Raw genomic sequence first — 23,502 nt, 5'->3', positions numbered from 1 at the left:
AGAGCTCCATTATGGCATTGTTCTGTCACGTGGGATGTGCTACAAGGAGGAATACATTACATCTTTTCATTAAGCTTCCCTTTAATAGCACAATCATATGTAAAATAGCAGTTCAGCTCAAGAGATAAGAATGAGTTGTTGGGAATTAGGTTTAAAAATAAACCCTTTCCAATATCCATCTCCCATTAATACGAGATAAAAAGCTAAGGATTCAGCCTTGAGCACTGCAATCTGTTGAGAATGCTGTAAAAGCCCATTTTCCACATAGAATAACACGGCTTCTTTTCAGCCTTCTTAAAGATAGGGTATCCAGCATGCCTGTTTCTGACAATAGTGTGCTCAGACATTGTACTCGGTTCGTCTGGGAAGGAATGAACATCAGGATCCTCTGTCCTGTCATCAAGAATTTCTATTTTGTTTTATAACCTATATGTGCATTTTTTCTTTGGAATAAGGTACTCATCCTAATTTTGTATTGTGACATTACTTGGAACAGGTGGGGTTTATAGACTACATTGTTCATCCTCTTTGGGAGACCTGGGCAGATCTTGTTCACCCTGATGCCCAGGATATCTTGGACACCCTGGAGGACAATCGAGAATGGTACCAGAGCACAATCCCTCAGAGCCCTTCTCCTGCACCGGATGACCAGGAAGAGGGTCGGCAGGGCCAGACTGAAAAATTCCAGTTTGAACTAACACTGGAGGAAGATGGTGAATCAGACACTGAAAAGGACAGTGGAAGTCAAGTGGAAGAAGACACCAGCTTCAGTGACTCCAAGACTCTTTGCACCCAGGACTCAGAATCCACTGAAATTCCCCTTGACGAGCAAGTAGGCGAAGAAGTGGAAGGGGAGGAGAGCCACACAGAACCTTGCGTGCTAGAGGAAGATCATTCTCCTGACACGTAACAGTGTGAAGACTCAGTTTCTTTCTCTCTATCTCTTTGTCTCTCTCTCTCTTTTTTTTTTAATTAGAAAATGGTTTCCAAAGTGCACGTCACATGCCACAACCACGGTCACACCTCACTGTCACCTGCCAGGACGTTTGTTGATCAAAACTGACCTTAATTACTCAGTTTGGCACTCAGGAATATTGTAACCACAATTTCACCTCCATGGCATCAGAGAGCAAAGGGGAAAACATCCATGAACAACATCTTAATAAGATCTCCATTTGGCAGATTTGATTAAAGAAATCAGGTCTCTAAAGTGGTTTCAGAGGAATATAGCCTACCAGCAAAAGGCTGGTGTGCATTGGGTGTTCTGTTTTGTTTTGTTTTTATTTTACAAGCAAGGCATTGAGTAACGTTCATCATCAGAGTTTTAAGAAAACAGCCAGAGAATGAACTGAGGTTCCTAATGGAAAACAAATGCACATGAATAATGGGACACAACATGAATCTGTTACCTGTAGGAAGATGAGCTGTGGAAATTGCATAATTTTCTAATTTCAAGTCTTCCTAATACATGACTGAAAAAAAAATAAAGAAAGTGTGGCCAAGTGGGTTACACTGACCTCTGCATTTTGTATTATATGTAAAACAGAGATCTTTTGTAGAGCTTACTTTTATTATTAAATGTATTGAGGTATTATATTTAAAGAAAAAAACACCTTCAGAACTTCATCTGCCACTGGTTATTTTTTCCAAAGAGTAACTTGCAAGTTTTCAGTACAAATCTGTGCAACACTGGATAATACTTCTAGTTATCTAGTTATACATTTTATTTTATTTTAGTTTTGCACGTTAGATTTTTATAGCCTTGATCTGAGCTGTAAAAATCCATTGTTTTATATACCAATGACTTCCTTGAAATATTTTTGTGTCTGTTGCAGGAAACCCTTTCAGTGGGATGGAATTCCTTTTATGTTTGTTTTCATTATAATTTTTTCAGACAAACAACAGACGTCTGCATTGTGCTTTTGTCCTCCTAGTGGAGCTGGCCCTGCAGCCCCTCCCTTACTCCCACAGATGGTCGCTCTGAAACCAATGGGACCACTCAAGTCAGGATTTGCAGGAGTGGGCCCAGTATGAAAAAGTGATGAACCATCTTTATATAAACATAACACTTTTCTCTTTACTTAATAAAATTAGTTCCTTTAGAATGTCACTCTGAGGCTGAGAACTGGCGATCACTAAACAAGAACAACCTGTTTGCTGTGGCAAAAGAGTAGAATCTTTCCTATTTTGTCTCCCTTAAAGCTTATTTTGTGTCAGCAGTTTGGGCAGTAATTTCTGTTTAGCTGGAACACATGCTCACCTCAGAAGTGTGTGTGTGTGTGTGTGTGTCTTTAAAAATGATTATTAGCATATTTTTCAGAACTCCTTTTCCTTGCATGAAGAGCCAGATCATAAGGGTTTGTTTTTTTTTAAATAAACCAGTAAAGCTTGGAAAGGTTTGGATTTCCCCCCAGATTACTTCACAACTTGAAAATGTTTCTCATTCTACGTCCAAGTTGCGCTGGAAGGATTCTACTTTTAAATCTGATCAGTACCTAAGCCTTCAGTAACTTGGAAGGAAAAAGAGGTTTTATAGAGTCATGCTTCTCATTATGCAGTTCTACTGATAGGTCATGTGTAGTGGGAAGGAATTTATCTCCTATGGTTGACTCTTTATTAAGACTAATTTTGATGAGTGAGATTGGGAAATAGTTGCCCAGGAAAACAAATAGATTCCTTCTGTCACAAATTCTGATCGAATGACAAGGCATAGGTGACTTTCTGACAAGATGAAATGGAAATGGCACTTATTTCCTTTGCTTGAGTTCAGTTGAACCAGTGAATTTATAGGAAATGAAGAAGGGGTTATACCAATTTCAGAGATCTAGGATACAAACCCATTTAAAAAACTTTGGGTAATGGTTTAGCTTTTAGTGCATTTTGCATTTTTCTATATCCAGGTCGTAGGTTTATCTGCCTTTAGCCCCAAAAGGGCTTTATCTGAGAAGATACCAAAGGGGGAAAGTGAATGGAGAGATTTCGCCATGCTGATAGGAGCTTTTAAGCTCATTTCTTTCCCTCACCATCTCCCCCTGAGCCCTCACTCCCATATAAATATCCTTTCAATCCCCAAGAGTGCCTGGAATCTTAATAATGAAAAAAAGCAATATAAATTCCAAAAAACAATATGGACCTGAAAGGGTTTTACATCTGCACTAATTGAAAACAAATAGTCTTAAAGAAAATACCACCATATTGTGAAATATACACCCATACACATGGACAATCAAATAGTAGAAAAGACATGATTTCTTAGAGCCAGGGATCTAATGCACTGTACAATCTTTTATTTTCTTTGCCGAAGTGTGCTTTACCATTGCACACTGCTTTAAAAATAATACAATTTACAAGTGGCTTTACATGTTCGAAATATTTTTGCCATAAGAAAGTGCAATGAGTTGGGTACTGAATGGGAAAAAAAGAAAAACCTGCATTTGCTTATAAGAATACACTTTAGCTTGCAAGTTACTGTACTCAGTAATGCTGTGTTTGTTATTTTTAATTGGGGTTTTTTGCATTATTGTTAAAAATTATGAGCGAATACAGGTAGAACAAATTGCATTCAAAGGTTTTTAAAAAAACTTGAATGAAATGGATTTTACAGAAAGCTTTGACAATTCTTTTAAAATGCATTATTTATTTTATTTTGTGCCATGCATTTTTCTCACCAAATGACCTTACCTGTAATACAGTCTTGTTTGTCTCTGTTTACAACCATGTATTTATTGTAATGTACATACTGTAATGTTAATTGTAAATTATCAGTTCTTATTATATCATCATCCTTGACAGGTTGGTGTTGCTATATTTGGAAACTCTTGGTGAGAGAATGAATATTATGTATACATACTCCTTGTACATTTTTTCTCCTGTAATATATTCTATGTCACCTTAGAGCTTGTTTATGGAAGATTTGAGAAAAACTATAAAATACATAAAGATATATAAATAAAAAAGCTGCAGGTCTTTGGTCCCAGGGCTGTGCCTTAACTTTGAACAATATTTTCTTCTGTTTTGCTGCATTTGAAAGAAAGGTAGTTGTGGAGCCAGGGCTGGGCATTCCTACAATATTTTTAGTAGTTAATTGGTTGGGTCACTGGCACAAGCTAGTATGTACAATACTACAACCTGTTTTCATTCATGGCCCCATTTGAAAGTCAAGCTTTTCCATACCTACAGAACTGTAATTGCATTGTCTACCTGATTGTTTTCTTTCCACTTTTGAAGACTATAATCAGGGATTACTTCATCCATTACCTGTTCCCTTTTTTAAATTAACACAATCATTTGAAACAGTACTGCACAGCTGTGCTGTACACGTGGGACAGTTGTAATAACTCATTTGGCTCTTAGGCACATAGGAAAATGAATTAATCAGAATTCATATGCGTTATTATTTTGACAACTGTCCTTCATGTTCCTTCCTTACTTAGATGTACAGGAAGTACAGTATACCACTGTATAACCATAATCCATAGAGTAGGGTAAAAGACAACTTGAAATCTTGGAATGCTTTCCAACATTAATATTAGTGTTACAAGCCGCCAAAGCTTTCCTCTTTTGTAGATGTACCTAAGGCTTTTGTACACATGTGCATAGTGTGGATGTAAAGGATGACTGTAACTCTTTAAATAACACTACTGTTAGTTTTGCAGAATTGGACCCTTGCCAGTTAGGATTCCTGATAGCAATTAAGTTGCTAGTGTAAGATAGATACCTCTTTTCCATTCCATTGATGCCCAGCCCTTGTAACTTGTGACTGTTCAGTGAAAGGAGAGATTCTTTTTCAAGGAAAAACAGAGCCTCCTTTTTGACACAAACTGTAGATTTTAGCAGCCCTGGCCCAAAGGAATTTGATTGCTTTTGTTTTAAACAGTATAAAAGGGACACTATAATAACAGAAATCCTGAACAATTTTTGTTATTGTTTTAATTTGTTTTTTCCTTTGGGTATGTCTTTAGACTGGCAACTTGTGTGAACATTGCAAATGATTAGTCTTTCAATGGTTTCTTAGCCTCTCTTACAGCCTATGGAGTAGTACTGTACATCAATACCTTCATATGAAATTTTTATATGCAATGGAAATAAAAGCATGGGTTGATTCTGCCTAGCTCCTGTATTGGACTTTCTTTTGCAAATAAAGTTTATTTTACACAGTAAGTGCCATCAGTAACAACACATTTTAAGATACAAATGAATGCAATAAGAATGAGATTAGTACATTTCCAGGACCATATTATATACCGAATAACAAGAAGTAAATGGGGGGGGGGGTCAATTAAACAAAAAGGTTATCCCATCAAAGACAACATTCCATAAAGGGTCTAATCCAGTAAGGTGCTAATCACTTTAAAAGATAGGGTTTGTTCTTGATTCCGTTGAAATTGCCACTGACTTCAGTGGAAGTAGGAACGGCTCCAGAGAAAGAAAGGGCTCATCTTAAAAAGACCTGAGAACACTCTTGAGTTTCCTTAGTGGAGCAATAACAGAAAGGAAGAGGAGTTCCTCTAGTTAAATATTCACCAGACAACTCCTCATCTAAATGGATGATATCACAATGGTTGTTAAAGTACTGATCAAAAACCGAGGCTTACTTCACTAAGGAAGAAATTCATAGATTTCAAGGCTAGACGGGACCACTGTGATCAGCCAGTCTGACCACCTGAATAACCCAGGCCATGGAGCTTCCCAGAAATAATTTCTAGTGCATAGCATGTAGGAAAAAAATCCAATCTTCATTTAAAACTTGCCAGTAATGTAGAATCCATCACAACCCTTGGTAAATTGTTCCAATGGTCAATTACCCTTACTGTTAAAAAATGGATGCTTTACTGAATTTGTCTAGCTTCAGTGTCCAGCCTTGAATTGTGTTACACCTTTCTGTGCCAGATTGAAGAACCAGTTATCAAATATTTGTTTCCCAGGTAGGTACTTAAAAACTGTAATCAAGTCACTCCTTAACCTTCTCTTTGTTAAACTAAATAGATTGTTTCTTGAGACCAGAGCAGTCCCGTCCAGACCGGGGAAACCACCCTGGGCCCCCGCGCTTAAGAGGGATGCAGGGGGGAAGGGCAGGGTGGCCTGGGGGGGTTGTGGTGGACCTGGCGGAGGGAGCAGAAGTCACCGGCCGGTCTGTTTATTTCTTTTTCTTGCCCGTAGCCCCCCTGGGCTCGAGCTCAGTCACTGCAGCAGCAAGTGACCTGACTCCAGCCCACTCTGCTCTGCCAGGTCCCAGCGTTATCTGCCACTGCAGGGTACTAGCGTGCCCCCCCCCCCCACGCCCAACCACTAGTGCGAAGCTGAGCCAGGCTGACCCTGACCCTGCCCTTCTGTCTTGGATGGACCCTTCCCTTTTCCGGCGGGACACTCCAGCAGCACACGGGGCCCCCTCACCCCCAGCACAGGTGAGTGCCAGCCAGTAATCTCCAGGCCAGGGCTAGCCCTTATCACCCCTCCCACTGCCTTACGGGCCTCCTTGCCTTTCAGCTCTCCAGCCTTGGGGGGTCCCCTGCCCCGCAGTACCAGGACCTGGGATCCCACAACTCTGCTTTCTCCACCACCCACCAGGACGGGTCCTCCACCCATCTGCTTTTCTGCTTCCCCTCCCCCTCCCAGCCCTCAGAGAAAACCAATCTTAGAGCCCCTCCTCCATGCTGGAGGGTCCTGGCGTCATGGCTCTCAGTGTTGTGAATCTGTAAGTACATTTTTTAAAGAATTCACTGAGGGTAGCGAGCCCATATGCACCCGGGAAGCAAGTCTGCTGCAAGGAAGTCCAGGAAGGTGGATTTCAGAATGCAAGCGGCGCAACACTGAGCATGGTCGGTGAAGGTTTTTTTTAATTATATGAACTTCATTATAATTATAAAAAAGAACTGCAATATAACAACATTATAATTATACAGCTGGGTGCTATCAATATTTAACCTGCGGCCAGCAGCTTCCCTGGAAGTTCACTGTAACCAGATTTCATGGGTATAAAAAATGTTGAGGCGGGGGGGCCATACAGGCTGATTTGCTCCGGGCCCTGCACCTCCCTGTCCAGGGACAGCCCTGCTTGAAGCTATCACTATAACACTTGTTGTCTAATTCTTTATTCATTTGCATGGGCTGTTCTGTGAACCCTCTCCAATTTATCAACTGCCTTGAATTGTGGCCACCAGAATGCGACAGTATTCTAGCTGTGGTCACACCTGCAACAAATAACCTTTCTACCCCTAGTCAAGATTCCCCTGTTTATACATCCAAAAATCACACAGTGTCACACTAGGAGTTCATGTTTATCTCTTTATCCACTATACCCCCCCCATGCCCTGTGCAAATCTTTTTCAGTGATTCTGCCTCCCAGGCAAGAATCCCCCGTGCTGTAAGTATGACATATAGTCTTTTGTTTCTAGATGTATGGCTTTACATTTGACTGTCTTGAATCACATGTTGTCTGATTGCACCCAGCTTACCAAGTGCATCCTGTATCAGTGACCAGTCCTCTTCATTATTTACCAGTCCCTCAATTTTTGTGTCCTCTGCAAACTTTATCATTGATGATTTTGTTTTCTTCCAGGTCATTGATAAATAGCGTAGGCCCAAGAAGACCTGCAAGACCCCACTAGGTGCAAATACCTCCCTGAGCCAGCAAGGGTGAAGCTAACCCTTTATGTCTTTTGCCTTCCCTGACGAAACCCTGTCAGTCTCTATGCTGGTAATGCAACAGACTAGGCAAGCAGAAGCGTAAGACCAAAAATGAAGTCCCGGTGTTACAGCAGCCCGCTGCACCTGTTGGCGTTGAAAATAGTTCTGAAACTGATAAGCTGACTCGTCGCTATTCGCAATTCCGTGGCAATCCAGCCACTTGCTTTCTCTGCCATGACTAAAACAAAAACAGCTGGTAGGGAACACAGTGCTGACTGGACACCCCTCAGTTTATTTTCTAGCTGGGCACATTTTTGAGCTGATTTGCCATATTCAAAAACATACCAAAACCCCTCAGTGAGGGATGAAGATAAGTGCCTGGATTCCTGCTGGCAAAAAAAGATGTCAGAGAAATTGGCAAACATAACAAGGACAAGGAGAGGAAACGCAGAGTGTGAAATAATGCAAAACCCACCATGGGCAGGGTGCAAATCTGTCTTCCAGCTACTCACTGCTGTTAAAGATAGTCCAGTGACAACAGCACTACTCTGGGACTTGGGTTCAAATCCTGATGCACTACAGACTTCCTGTTGGATGTCTCTGTGCCTCAGTTGCCTAGCTGTGAACTGGAGATACTTGTACTTCCCGCCCACACAGGGTAGAACTGTAAAGATTAGGAAGCAGTCAGATGCTATGGTAATGAGCTCATATAAGCACATATGCTAGATAGAAAACCAGACGTACACATTAACCCAAAATTAACGGGGTTCCCATGGCTGTTCAAAAATATTGCTGTGTATAACACAGATTACAACAGAGGGTTAAAGACTGTAAGACACTCTAGAGGCGCTATTATTAAGACTACGGGCTTGTCTACAGGAACATTTTGCTCACAACAAGTTGGGGTATGAGTCTACCCTGCACGAGCCTCTAATGGGCTGTGTGGACTTTGCTGATATGCATTAACAGTTCATTAATGTGAGCTAGTCCTAGTTCCAATGCTTGATGTGCATGTAAGTTATCCATTCATAGTTTCTCAACCATAAAGCAAGGAAGCAGTTTATTGAAACATCAATGCATGTTTTATGCCACAATGCTCTGGGTTTTTTTATGAAAGAATCAATTTTAAGCTGAACCATTCATTTTAACCGTCTTTGTTGGTCTATTACCGTGGTGCTCAAACTTTTGTATTGGTGACCCCTTTCAGATAGCAAGCCTTTGAGTGAGACCCCCCCCCATAAATTAAAAACACTTTTTAATATATTTAACACCATTATAAATGCTGGAGGTGAAGCGGGGTTTGGGGTGGAGACTGACAGCTCATTACCTCCCCCCCCCCCCGAGGTAATAACCTCGGGACCCCCTGAGGGGTCCCAACCGCCAGTTTGAGAATCCCTGGCCTATTACTTCCACATGTGCTAACACAGTGAAGCGAACGCTGTTGGGTTTCATTCACTGCTCAGCAGCGCTATTAGCCATGTGGCAAAGCCCTTCCCTTAATGCCATCCTGTTTCTCTCTCCCCTCAGAATGGGCTGAGGCGCTATTCGGCACGAGGACAGGAAATCAGGCTCAGACGCACCGCTGAGCATCATCTTGTACCATTCTGCTGCGCTAACGCTGTGTCACACAGTATTAGTGTCATGTAATTAGCCTTGTTTTTCTCATCCAAAATAAAAGAGAACAGTGTACATGTGTGAGAGCCTGCCCCCCTATGAATGGAGCCCCATTCAGCCCTTTCGAATGCAAGGCAAATGGAACTTTGCGGCCAGCTGCACGTAGGCAAATTCACAGGGCAGGGCGCCATCCTCATGTGTGACACAGATTTGGCTTGCAAGAAACTTTCTAAAACTCAGAGAGCCTGGTTTGCTACACAGTACAGAGCCCTCTCACTAACCAATGGGCTTGTGCAGCAAGGCCCCCTTGTGACAGCTGTTGTCCCACACACACCTCAGAGCCTGCCTCTGGAGCGTGGACCTGCTGGGCTCCCACTGTTCAGTGAGTTCTATCCTGCTGACTGGGCGGTGGGGCTCCTGGTCTCGTGATTGTGAGCGAGAGCGGGCATGTGGGCTGGGAAGAGGCGCAGAAGCAAATGTGATGGAGAGGAGGTGCACATAGAATGCAGTGCATACAATGAATGAGGCAGGAGCCTGCGTTAGAATGAAGGGGTGGGGGTAAGAGGGGAGAGAATGGGAGCGGGAGAGACTGTGTTGAAGTGGTCAATTGTTCTACAGCGTTATATAGCAGTGTGTTTGCTGCACATTTTTCAGACTGGGATCTGCAAATTAGGCCCCTAAATAAGTGAAGGGCTAAACTTCACTTCAAGTCAGCAGGAGCTCAGCAACTGTGAAAAAAATCAAGCCACTTTTAGTCCATGTCCTAAATAGGGCACCCTGGTTTCTGGCACCCAAGCGTGAAAATCTGAGGCCAATTGCACCAGGTGGTCACTGCCATATCACAGTGCATGGCAAGGTGTGTGCTTTTTATTTTAACCAGAAAAACACTTCTTTGGGAAGGGGGGCGGGAGGGAGGCTGCCAGACCATATGTGCTTTGGTGCACTCATGCCCATTGTGACGTAATCCCAGCTCAGGTGCGGTGTGTTTGAGGAGCATAAAGCTGTGTGTGTGTGTGTGCACACATGGAAGGAAGGCCTTCCTGCCTTATTCTTTAGTTGCAGCTGGATTTCAAATAGCCCCCATTCTTCCCTTTCTAAAGAATGCCTCCCATCTAAAACTGTTATTTATGAATGGCAAAGCCCTCCTGAAACTTACTTAGGAATTCCTGGCAATCAATCAATCAATCTGTGTCCATTCCATTTTTTGAAATGCTGGCTCTCTTTGATATACAGTGTATGGGCCATGTCATTTTTGGCGATGTAGGGAAGAATCTGCTGTGCCAATGAGAGAGGAAAAGTTTGCCCTTAAGCAATGAAGTATGTCAGGAAATGTGTCAGCACTTAGACAGCATCACAGTTGAATATATTGTCTTGTGTGACACTATCCAGCATAAATACAAGCTCTGAAGTGTTTTTCCTGTGATTATGAACTGGATATATTTTTAATGAAATAAAACCACACTGGTTGCTATACCATGCCATTAATTAGCATCCCTTAAAGAGGGCACCAGAGCACCACTTTGCCCTATTTAGGCATTGCTTTGCAGGCCAGCATTGTCCATCAGAGAGAGGCACAATGTCTCTCGGCATGTCACAGCTGCTCAGGGAAGCGTGTAACACTCCTTATGGTGCACTTTCCTCCATGGCTAGTCAGCCCTGCTGATGAGTGGCAGGGGAATTAGACCATGCCCCTAGTCCTTGCCATTTTTGGTGTCCTGGCATCCCAGGTGCTGTTAGCTGAGAGCTACAGGAAGTGGTGGAGAGGGACTTGCAACTGGCCCTTCCGTTAATAGAGGGGGGCAGGGGGCGGGTGAAGGGGAGAATGTGCCCATCTTGTGCACACGTGCAATGGGCAGCCACAATCTGACCTTAAATTAAATGTACACAAGCCTTCGGCATTTAACTGAATATGCTCTTTGCCTACGGAGGCAGCTGAAGGGAGATGTTCATGCTCAAGCCCCTTCTGCCAGTCAGTAATCCTTGACTACTTCAGGTAAAAAGGATCCCTGAGATTTATTTGGAGGTTGGTCTTTGAGAACCAGCCCCAGCTCTAATTAACTGACAAGCTCCGTTGGGACAATGGTTGGCCCCAGCAAATGAAGCCCTAAATGTGCTTTGTGAAAGGGGCTGTGGCTTAGCTTTTTAAAGGTATGTAGGCAGTGCTGCACTCAGTCAATGGCGTTGAGACGCCTAAGGGTATGTCTACATAGCAATAAAATACTTCACACCTGGGTCAACTGCCTCAGGCTCAAGGAGCTCAGGCTGTGCATTGCAATGTAGACATTCTGGAGGGAGAGTCTCAGAGCCCGGGCTCCAGCCGGAGCCTGAACGTCTACACTGCAATTTTATAGCTCCAGAGCCCAAGCCCCCTGTGCCCAAGTCCGATGACCCAGGCTCTGAGTCTCGGTGCCATGGGTCTATTATCACAGTGTAGACACACCTTAAGTCACTGTTGAAAAATGAGACAGTCTCCTAAATCAGTTAGGCGTTGCAACACTGAGTGTAGCAATGCCTAAATACCTTTAAAAACCAGGCCCTGTGTCTTTTTGTGCTTCTTCATGATGGTTCAAGAAGGTTTTTCATGAAAAGAAAAAAAAAGAGGCAGGGCATGTTACAAGCTGGCCAGTAGTCCTCTGGATCGACATCAGTCTATTGTGAGGGGCCCCAAATGCTCGGTCTCACTTGCTTCTAAGTGGGACTTGGGCAGAGTTTAGTGATGCTTTCTGTCTCTAGGTCCCTAGTGGACACACTTCTTGGCTGTGCCCTTCCTTGGTACATGGAAGGCTACAATCCAGCCTCCTAGACCCTGAAACCAGTGCCGTGGACCTCCTAAGCCCCTCAGATCACTTGTGTATGTTTCCCAAGAGGCTCTGGTCACCCTGGGTATGGCAGGAGAGCCAGGAATGCAGGCTTAGCAGAGGAATTTCTTAACCAGAAACACTTAACTTGTGAAAGCACTCAAGAGTTACAGAGCTTTTAAAACAACAGAAGTCCTGCAATGCACCCTCCCATGTCTGAGCTCACCCCTCCCCATCTGTGAGGCCAAATTTTGCCTGCATTCCAGGTAGAGCAGAATCCTGCCTGCCTTTCCACGTGGGGCGCTGGCATTTAGCTGAATGGAGGCGGCTCAAGGAAGATGTTCATGCTCAAACCCCTGCTGCCCTGCAGAGAGCAGAAACCTGCTCTTGAATACAGTCACTGTCTCCTTTTGCCTTGTGTCCAGGCTGAGAAGCAGCAACTCCACTATCCACACAGGCACCCCTGTGTAGAAAATCCATGGTTTCCTGGGACAATCAAAGTTGCTGGCCTGAGCTTGCTCTGTGATGGTTTCTCAATCACAAGGCACTGAACACCTTTCCTGGGCAGGGTAGCTGTTCAGAATCCATCATTATAGGCTTGCCTTGGGAAAGGTTGGACACGTGTCCAGCACATAGTACAAAATGGAATCCCTAGTACAAAATGGGGGTGCTAGTATACAATGGAGTACACAATTTGATAGACATATCCCATGCTGTCACAGAGGTGCCTGAGCTTTTAATAGTAGAAATGTAGGTGGGGTTTTTTTTTTAATCTTGTTGTTTCCTGAAAGACTCACTGGATGACCAGATAACTGGTGGGATGATGACAGCAGAGACTCCATACAGTTACGCTTGATTATACGTTATAAGGCAAATGAGAGCACAAAAGACTTTTTTTGCCTAGTGCTTTTTAAAGTACAAGGTACAGTACACAGTCACTTGAAGCACACCTCTGCTATTTTTACGTGTTTAGTTCCAATGGATCTTATTGTGCTTGGCGTCCATGACCCATAAACATTTTATCACCATCTTAAGAAAATTACAGCAAAGGTGGATTCCCATATTATTTGGTTTTGAGCAAGAAAAAACTAAAGAGACATTTGCCGGACATTAAGAAGGCATCTAATAAGTCTGAGCTGTACAGAATAATTTCAATTAATTATACACTAGAGAATGCTTTTGTGTGCAGGCATTTTACAGGTATCTCTGCAGTGAGATACTAGCATTTTAATGAGTTGTGATTCCAACAAGGGTTAAAATAGCTTGGCGGCCAGCACAAAAATTGATCTTATGGGACCATATTAAAGGGCATGAGAAATGAATAACATCAGGCTGATCCAGAGCTCTCAAAGCAGTGCTAGGCAGTAAAAAATAGCTAAGGCTCTAGGATTATTCTGATTAGATTGTAGACTTTCTAGCAGAGCAAATGAATCATTGTAAACCTTTGATTTCAAACATTCAGACAATGAAAGTGGTCATTTCTGGGACTGTCTTTTGATTTATATATATGTATGTGAAAGCGAGCTAATAATAGCAATGGCTACTCCCCTTGCTGGGATTTTCTGGGGATAATTACACCACAGCAGGATTAAAGGTATAATTTCTGCCTCTTTCCACATAAAACCTGGGGATGTGATAGTCTCAATTACCATACAGAACTTGCCTTGCTGTTTCAAAATCTAATAGAATGTGCAGAAAAAGCAACACAGTTTATGCAAATATCTGTGTCTGTGCTTCTTTATAGTAGAGTATAATTTAGGAACATTGGAATTGTCTCACTGGATCAGTCCAGCTAGTCCACTGTCCTGTGGCTGACCAGACATTTCAGAGGACGGTGTGAGAAAGCCCCGAGAAGGCAGCTGAGAGCTAATCTGTTGCCAATGAGGGTCAAGCCTAAACCCTAACGTTTGGAAATTGGGTTAAATCCTGAAACATGAGATTTTTATCTCCCTTCTAATATTCTTTGTTAGCACTAGCTAGTATAACTGGATATGCTTGTTAGTCAAATAAATGTTCAATACCTCTTTAAACCTTACTGAGCTTGTGCACGCAACAGCATCCTGTGACAGTGAGTTCCACAGCGTAATGATATGTTGTGTGAAACAAGTATTTTCTTTTAGCTGTGTTGAATTTGTCACCTTTCAGTTTCATTGACTGTCCTCCTGTTCTTGTGCTCTGAGACAGGAAGAATAGGAGCTCCTGATTTACTTTGGCTAAACCATGCATTGTTTTATACACTAATGTGTCCCATGTTGTTCATCTGCTTTCTAAGGTAAACAAGCCCTTTTTTTTTCAATCACTTACCATGAACGAGTTTTCCAACCATTCTTGTTGCCCTCTCTGAATGTCTTTAATTGTGCAATAGCGTTTCTGAGATAGGGTGACCAACACTGCACACGGTATTACAGATGTGAGTATCTTCGATGGTAAACGTGCAGGATGAACCCATGCAGTCACTTCAGCCAACAGGATAGCAGGAAGTTCAGATAACTGTGTAAGTCTGCTGTGGTGTCTGCCTGTTGGTTAGTAGGTATGAGAGTGCTGATCACAAGTGAGTGTTATGCTACATCTCTGGTAGCACCTCAGACTTGATGCTCCTCTAGAAAGAGATGATAGATAAGATTTTTAGGTATGCTCCATTGACACCCATATGTAACACTGAATAAGAACAAACCCTGGATCTCACTGCCCACCCTGAGAGGAAAGAACCCCAAAGTAGAGCTGGTCAAAACATTTCAAAATTCAACATTTTCCAAAATTCAACGCTTCCCATACAAGGTCCCATTTTTTGACCAGCTCTACTCAACACTCCTGTCCTCCCGGTTGGTGTTCTGCAGCCAGGAGCACAGGTTTTGGGCAGCAGAAGCACCCACAGATGCTGCATTTCCACTTGATGGTGAGTAATGGCCAGTGGATATGTGAAGTGACAAAGCCAGCAGTGTTGCTCCACCCCTGAGCCCAACCCTGTCCCAGTCACCTCACCTCACATGCTAACGCACCAGGAGCCCTTTTGGAGCTGGACTCCATGGTACACAGGGAATATGGAGGGTATGCACAGGCTCCACAAATTTTGCTTTTCCCAACCCCATGACTTCCCCTACACCAGGCGAGCAGCATGACCACAGAGGAATGGGCAGCATTTTGCCAAATCTCCAGTCCTAAAAAACAGCAGAATAGACTCATAGACCTGGAAGGGACCTTGAGAGGTCATCTAGTCCAGTCCCCTGCACTCGTGGCAGGACTAAGTATTACCTAGACCAGGAGTGGGCAAACTTTTTGGCCCGAGGGCCACATCACGGTTGTGAAACTCTATTGGGGGGCCGGGTAAGGAAGGCGGTGCCTCCCCAGGTGGGCTGGCCCCCGCCTCCTATACGCTCCCTCCCACTTCCTGCCCCCCTCAGAACCCTCGACCCATTCAACCCCCCTACTCCTTGTCCCCTGACTGCCCCCTCCCGAGACCCCCCCTGACCCTAACCGCCCCCCCGGGACCCCACCCCCATCCAACACCCCCTGCTGCCTGTCCCCTGACTGCCCCGACCTCTATTCACACCCCCGATCCCTGACAGGCCCCCCAGGACTCCCATGTCTATCCAACCCTCCCTGTTCCCTGTCCCCTGACTGCTCCCCAGAACCCCCTGCCCCTTGTCCAGCCCCCCCGCTGCCTGCCCCCTTACCATGCCACTCAGAGTGGCAGGAGCTTGCAGCCCCACCACCTGGCCGGAGCCAGCTGCGCTGCCCGGCAGGAGCGGCGGGCCAGAGCACTGGCGGCGGCAGCGTCGCGGTGGAGGGGCCGGGGACTAGCCTCCCCGGCTGGAAGCTCAGGGGCCAAGCAGGACAGTCCCACGGGCTGGATATGGCCCGCAAGCCACAGTTTGCCCAGCTCTGATCTAGACTGTCCCTGACAAGTGTTTGTCTAACCTGTTCTTAAAAAATCTACAATGATGGAGATTCCACAACCTCTCTGGGCAACCTCCCTAGACAGAATGATACACTGCAAAACTATCCATGGTAAAGTGCTGCTACTGACTACATGGCGATTTGCTTCCAGCACCAGAAAGGACACAGTCAAGATAAAAAATTACATGAGCATCAGTGCTCTTTACCAGTGAGATTATAGAAGCTGAAAGAAGCTAAGAAACCTAATTTACTGTTTGCCACTGAAGTGGTTTATTTACTTTTTGCCTTTCACTCCACTTGCGCACTAGAACTTGACAAGTCTGTTTACGATAAACATCAGGGGCCATAAACACATTTCTTTCCACAAAACCTACATTGTGGGCCTAACCTTTGACAATGTCCCTTTTCTAAATGTTAATGTAAGCGGGGAAATAGTCCCGCTATTGTGGGGAACTTTCCCAGCTTCTGTACTACCCCAGTGAAGTGGGCTAGCGAAAGGATCTGAGTCCTCGCTCCCACTTCCTTTACCCAGTGGCCTCCCTGCTCTTGAGGACTCCCCTTCCACTCTCCTGTCTGGCAGAGTCCTCGTAACCCCAACAAGGCTGGGCCCAGGATTCCTGGGGGGCTCGACCCCCAACCCGCCTGTGGTCACCTAGGACACGGGCTAGGGTGCCCCCACTCCGGGGTACTCTCTCTGCACTGGGCACTTCTCTGACCCACTGACCATTACATACAAGTTAAATCAAATGCAAGTTATTTAATCAACAATTAATTTTAAAAAGAATAAGGACAAATGGGAAAGGTTAAAGGAAACACATCACCCCGCTCTGTGGCAGGGAACATCACAACCAGTGTCTCTGGAATGTCAGGGCAGTTCACAGTGTGTTCCTTGTAAGTCCCAGGCCTCCTGCTCAGGCCCTGGCTGTGCTGCAGGGATGCTGTGGGTTGGACACTTGCTCTGGTGGTGGCCTCAGGCTCTAAGTGGTAGGATCCTTCTTCCCAGTGTCGCCCCTGCCTTGTCGGAGTTACGATCCAAGCCTGGCCTGCAGAGCCTCTTTGCTAAGGCATCTCCCTGTGCTGGCCCTGCTGCCCAGCATCCCCCGGGCCTCCCCAGCTGCTCACCACACCCAGCTCCGGACTGTTCCAGCCCCAGCTGCACCACTCTGTCTCAGCACGGCTGCTACTCTGCCTCCAGCTCCCTGGGCTGCTTCTCTGGCCTCTCTGGCTCTGGTTGCGACAGCTCTGCTCCCAGGACAGGTCTGCTCTGCAGGCTGCTTCTGTGACTCTGCTCCCAGCACTGACCTGCTTCCTGGTCTGCTCTTCTGGCCCCTCTGGCTCTGATTGCTGCAGCTCTGCTCCCAGGGCAAGTCTGCTCTCTCTGGGCTGTGCCTCTGGCTTTGGGGCTGCAGTTCTGCTCCCAGCACAGGGTCTGCTCTCTCTGGGCTGCTTTTCCGGTCCCTCGGGATCTGGCACAGCTCTGCTCCCCAGCTCAGCTTGGGCCCCTGTTTTCTCCTTAGCTCGGCCCCACTCTGTCTGACCCAGGCAAATCCAGCTCACACGGAGAACGGGATCTCCCTGGCCTCCTGACTCCTTGATTAGCCTGCCCGCCCTGTTATTCAGACTAACCTGGGGCATTGGCCTCTCCCCATTGTTCCTGGGGGCTGTCAGTCTCAGGGTCCTGATTCCCCATCAACCCTTCCCCCTTTTTAGTACTGGGAGCTAGCAACTAAAACACCCCCACTGAATGTTAGTAAGGGAGCAACAGTCCCCTTACATTAATAACAGAGCGTGCTGCCCATTACACTTGCTGATACATGCCTGTCTAGGGAGAATATTAAACTTGCAAGATGTAGGGGAGTGTTTTCATTGATATTTCAAAGCAGGTTCTATTAAATTACCAGCACTTGTGTCAGTCTCAGGGTGGTGTTAAACTTTGGGACTTCTGGTCTGTTGCTTTTTCTGCCTCCTGCTCTGGATCTCTGCCAGTTGAGTGCCTGCAGACGGGTCACTGTGCTGTTTTTCTGTACAATGGCTGCTGGTAGGTGCCTGAAGTTCATTACTCCAGATGGGCTGTTTGCACACGCTGCCATCAAGGAGGAAGCGTGGGTGGTGCTGAAACATGTTTCTCTTGGGTGCTCAGTGGTTTGTAAATGGCTAAAATCAAAACTAAATTCAGTTACAAACAGGGTTTAAACTAAGTTCTTTGACAAAGTAAAGTGCATTTTAGTGAAGGCTAGGAGTGAAGCCTTGCGCTATTGGTTAACTGGCTAGAGCACTGTATTATGGTACTTGATCCTCTTGGTTTACTACGCCTCAAAAGCCCAAAGGTTTGGGTTGGGTGCTTATCTAACGCCCTGAACCCTTTTAGGTCCCTGCAATCATCCCTGTCAACCTCCTTCAGCAGCAGATGTTTTCTGTTTCCAGGACCTAACTCCCAATAGCTGACAATATCTTTGCGGAAGGGGGGCCCTGCTCTCGCACAGCAGGCAGAAGTCAGGGAAGACCCTACCCTCGAGGGGTGGTGGAGCTGAAACCCCAATGCCTTCTCTCCACCATCAACAGACATTTTCAGGGCTTTCCATGGCCTTGCACTGGTAGCAGACGGATTCCTACAGCTACAGAAATGTGGTGGCAGTGGGACCTGCAGAAAAGCTGCCAATACAGATAAAACTAACGGCTGGGTTGCTGGGGGGAAAGGAATCTAAACTGAAGCTGTCCTGAACTTCAGAAAAGATGTGCTTGCTCCAATCTGGATGTTATTTGGCCCAAACTGGGTCTCCCATTGCTAGGGAAGGGCTTCAAAACCAATTTATTTTGGCATAAGACAAACGTCAACACTAGTCTTAAATCATTGTCTCACCTAGAAACCTTTTAAAGACCTGAGTAATGGCAAGATATTTATATGTGATACCCAAGCAATAACTGGCTCCTCCTCACCAGAAGGCTGAAACTGAGAGGAGACTACAGAGGACTCCAAAGCAGTGACTTCTCCAAGCACCACCTCCCTTGAGAATCAGCAGTTCCAGCAGGGCCCTGCTCCTTTGGACTATTTGTTATGTAATTAATGGTTTGGACCATAGCGGCCACCTCCCAAACTAAAGGGACATATAAGTAGGAAATAGCCCAGGGCAGTGGACTTAGAATTGCTACAGGGAGGACCCTGCTGGTGTTGCTTTCCTCTAGGTTCAGGGCTGGGACGCGGTGGAGAGGGAGGGCTCATAAGGACTGAGGCCGAGATGTGGGTAGAAACCAATAGATTCCTGACTTAGGTGTAGGAATCAGGCGCCTCTACCGCCCTGTCAGAGAGGCAAACGGCTGGTGGCCAGGTGTGCTAACTGCTAGCCCACCCGGCCCTCTAAGCAGGCTATCGCACCATACTTCCACAGCCAATAGAGGTGCTCAAGCCGGAGCTCTTACACTGTAAATGGAAGGAAGCGGCTGACGATGCATCCTCTGTGATGGCCATTTGACCCTTGGAATTTCTTACTAGCTTTCTGGACATTATGTAAGCTCCATCTTTTATGCCAAGACAATTTACAAGTATGTTTGAAGGTATTGTTCAATAACTCTTCATTTGCAATGTATTATCGAGGAGATGGTCCAAAGAGACTGCCTTTTTGTGCCCAGACCAAAAAGGCTCAGAACACAAAGTAAAAAAACCAGGATTAGTTAAAATCCAGATTCTAGTTTATGGGTTGATGGTGGAGATAAAAGTCTGGTTTTAGAAACACTCTAGTAACAGAGAAATAATACATTTACTGTTGTGAAAGGGAGAAAAAAAAATCGTCCACAGAAGACCGGCAATCCAGAATACAATACTGTAATTCAAGGAAAACTATCTGTCCTCTGTACATATGGTCTGATGCAATTACCTTCCAATTCTTGCCAGGACACCCTATGAGCCATCATTAAACTTAAATCCCTGGTATGTAGAGGTTACTGTCTTGTACCGGCTAAAAACAAATCAAATAGCTGGATGTACTCAGGGGTCAGTGCGTGTATATAGTGTCTCGCTGGAAGCAGTAACCGGATGGTGGATTGGCAGCGCACTCGTGGTGGTAAATCACTCTTTTATTCTTTGTGCTTCTGAAGCGGAACCGCTCCAGCGTTCAAGCTTCATTAATAATTAATACAGAGGGGAAGTGGGGCCCAGCTCGCAAATGTTTTTAGATCTTCATAGCCTACTTTAGGCCAGAGCTCTTGAAAGGGTGATTAGATTTGGCTGCTTTAGATAACAGGCAGAGTTTAAAACATTGAGACTGACACCAGCCAAGGTGAAGTGAAGGTTCCCCAAGCATAGGTAAAAATACACTGTCGGAAGCACGAACCTGAGCTGCAATATGGTGTAATGCTCAGAACAGGGGAATAAGGATCATTAGGCCTGGATTCTATACCTGCCTCTGCCACAGATGCTGAGGCTTTGTTAATTAATGTTTGTAAAGCACTTTGAAATCCTTGGAGGAAACACTCTATATTGATGAAAGTTATTGGAAAGAGGCTGAAGGATATTTCAAAGTAACTCTCCACCCCCCACCTCAGAAACAGTTTGAAGGAAACAATTAAAAGTTAGGCCATTCTCAGAGGGACATGGCCTCAGATCAGCAACTAGCCAGTAAAGGGCTATAGGAAGCTTAGTGATCAAGAAAGAGAAGTGCAGTGACACCTTAAAAACACGAGGCTCAGGCACAAGGAGAGAGACAGCAAACGGTGTGTGAGGATGAGCAACAGGCTAGAGGAAGCTAGCTGTGGAAGGAAGGCCATGTAGGAGGTAGGCTGAGAGATGAGGGAGAAGGAGGCTAACTGTGAGGTGATATTATCAGGGAGTCACCAGCATCAAGATCTAGGTGGGGCAGTAAAGAAACAGGAGACATGAGGCAGCTGCTACAACAGAATGGCAGACGAACCATGCAAAGGTGCCCCCTTGTGAGACCAAAGATAACACAGCACTTCAGACCTCAGATCAGCACTTAATTACCATTCAAGAGGGAAGAACTGGGAAGGGCAGCCCAGCCACAGTGCACCCTGTGATGGGGTTGTTACATTATCATTAACACCAACCCTTTGGAGAGTCAAGCCATAAATATCTGCCCAATGAAAGCTGGGCAAACCATTTTTGACTGAACTTTTTTTCATCAAAACTAAAACGTTTCAGGGAAATATACCAGTTTTGATGAAAAGTTTGTCAGGACGGTTTCTCAGGTCCAAAAGTGGAATGGGGGAAAGAGAGAGAGAAACACACCGCTGCAAACTAGCCAATGGTCCAGTGGTTATAGCACTCACCTGGGATGTATTCAGAGCAGAGATGTGAACCTGGGTCTCCCAGGTGAACGTCCCAGACAAGGGGCTATTTATCATCTATTCAGAGGAGAGGGTTATTCAATCTTTCATTCTGTAGCTGCAATACCCAAGAGAGGTGCTTCACATCTCCTTGAACGACTGTCTCTGGGAAGCCATCATGACTGCAATGGAGGGCCACTTACGTTGATTAAAAAAAGAAAAGGAGTACTTGTGGCACCTTAGACACGAACAAATTTATTTGAGCCTAAGCTTTCGTGAGCTACAGCTCAAATAAATTTGTTAGTGTCTAAGGTGCCACAAGTACTCCTTTTCTTTTTGCGAATACAGACTAACACGGCTGCTACTCTGAAACCTTACGTTGATTGTCTCTCAAGTAGGGGACCATCCCCCTGGAACAACGGAATTTCTACACAGGGGCCCAAACAGAGGGGTGGGGCAAACATGACTGGGAGCCAGGAGCGCCCACCTTGAACACTGGCACAGAGATGAGACTTTAACTGAGAGCGAGCTTCTGCTCTGTGCAAAGGCGGAGAACAAACATCGCCACAGACACAACCAAAGGATTGGTTGGATGAGAGCAGGAGAGATACTGCTTAGCTTGAAATGCTGACAAACCTCAGCTTCACAAGAAGTGTTAAGATCAGACTAGGATAGGGCCTCAGGACTTGTCTCTGGTTTTTAAAGATAAGTTTCAAAGTGCTTTAAGAATAAAGTTTCTGTGGTTAAACAATTCCTTTGCTAAGCCTGTGTTCCTTGCTTTCTTGCCATAGGTGCCTGGAGGGGTTAAACTAGATGTCCACCATGGCCACAGTCTAGGTCAGTGGTTCCCAAACTTTTCACAGTCGTGCCCACTGTTACCCCATCTGCCCCTCCCCCCAGAGCTGGGACCAGGAGCAGGGCCAGGAATGGCGCTGTGGCCATAGGCTGAGGCTGGGGCTGGGAGTAGAGCTGCCGCTGGGGGCGGGGCTGGGGCTGGGAGCGAAGCTGCAGCCGGGCTGTGGTTGGGGGCTGACAGCCGGCGCCGCAGCCAGGTGCAGAGCCATGGCCGGGTTGCAGCTGGGAGTTGAGCCTGGGGGCAGGACTGGGCACAGGGCCAGGAGCCGGGGCTATGGCTGGGGGTGGGGCTGCAGCACAGCGGGGGGTGGAGTAGAGCGGGGTGGCACTCCCTCCCCATTCTCCATGGGGGCTGGCCATGCCCCACCCCAAATGTTCCTCTGTGCCCCCCGGGGGGGGTGCACCCCACAGTTTGAGGACCACTGGTCGCGGTGGAATTCCAGGGGAACATGTGAGCAATTGGAGGAGGGAAAGATCTCAGATTGATTTGGGGGTCTGAGAAAACTCCACATCCCAAAAAAGGGTGTTAGACAAGAGGTCTGAACCTGGGAGTATGCCTTACAGACCCAGAGCTAGAAACAGTGAGTAGACTCTACTCAGACCCATCCTGCTTTCAAAGCATGTGCGGAACCCAGGGGCTGTGTCCACTTGCCACAGACTGGTGCCCCATACACTGGAGTAATGGGGTTTTACTTACCTTTATTTAGCACACGCGAGCACTGCACATGGTCTCTGTGGTAGCTGGACTACAATACTATGGGTGAAAGACTGCCTTGGCTATGCATGCACTGCTCCTGTTTACTTTAAAGGGCAGTTGGTTGTGCGTGCATCTCTGAGGGTAGATTTTGCCTCTGACGCTCAAGTCAAGTTACATTAACACAGGCTCACTTTTGTTTTCTGGTGCTGTTTTTATTGGCAGGTATTTATACCAGACAGAAAGCAGAAAACTAGGAAGTTATTTTTCATCTCTACAAAAATGTCATTTCATAAGCAGCTCTCTGTCTTACCTTCCATGCTCAAGTTTTATGCACCTCCATGGGGGTGCAGGTGCAAAAGGGTTTCGATGGATGCTTTTAGTTTCATCCTTGTGTACATTTGTCTTCATCACACAATTTGGCATTAGTTTGGCATGATTGGCAGCAACTGTTCAAGAAAGATGCATGGCAGGTGTTTCACAATACACATGTGAACACTTTTGCACACCCCTAGTTTAGGAACTTATACATGTTTGCAAGCTGGATTTGACTTGTGTATTGGAGTATTTTCAAGCCTAAACTGGGCATGCATGTAGGTGAAGATTATGTGTGCTTTGCAAACTCCCACTTGCCTACCAATTGCTGTTTCATGTGCAATTCAAACTGTTTTCTCTCAATTCTGTTGTCGAGGACTGGCAATGTGACATGAAGGGTTAAATCCTTAGGACTCTGAGGAGGGG

At 45.6% G+C, this 23,502-nt stretch overlaps 1 protein-coding gene across 2 annotated transcripts in view; it reads left to right on the top strand.

The window, feature by feature from the left end:
• The window catches only part of PDE4D (phosphodiesterase 4D), a 670,100-nt gene extending 664,998 nt beyond the window's left edge, over window positions 1-5,102 (top strand). For both annotated transcript variants that reach the window (XM_077816883.1, XM_077816884.1), the window contains one exon: window positions 497-5,102. In XM_077816883.1, coding sequence (XP_077673009.1) covers window positions 497-910 — 414 coding nt within the window. In that variant the 3' untranslated portion in view covers window positions 911-5,102. The remainder of the gene's footprint in view (window positions 1-496) is intronic.
• Window positions 5,103-23,502: the final 18,400 nt, after the last annotated feature.

This window comes from Eretmochelys imbricata, chromosome 5, assembly GCF_965152235.1.
Source record: "Eretmochelys imbricata isolate rEreImb1 chromosome 5, rEreImb1.hap1, whole genome shotgun sequence".
Lineage (NCBI taxonomy): Eukaryota > Metazoa > Chordata > Testudines > Cheloniidae > Eretmochelys > Eretmochelys imbricata.
The sequence above is the reverse complement of the archived record's forward strand: the minus strand, read 5'-3'. Positions and strand labels throughout refer to the sequence as shown.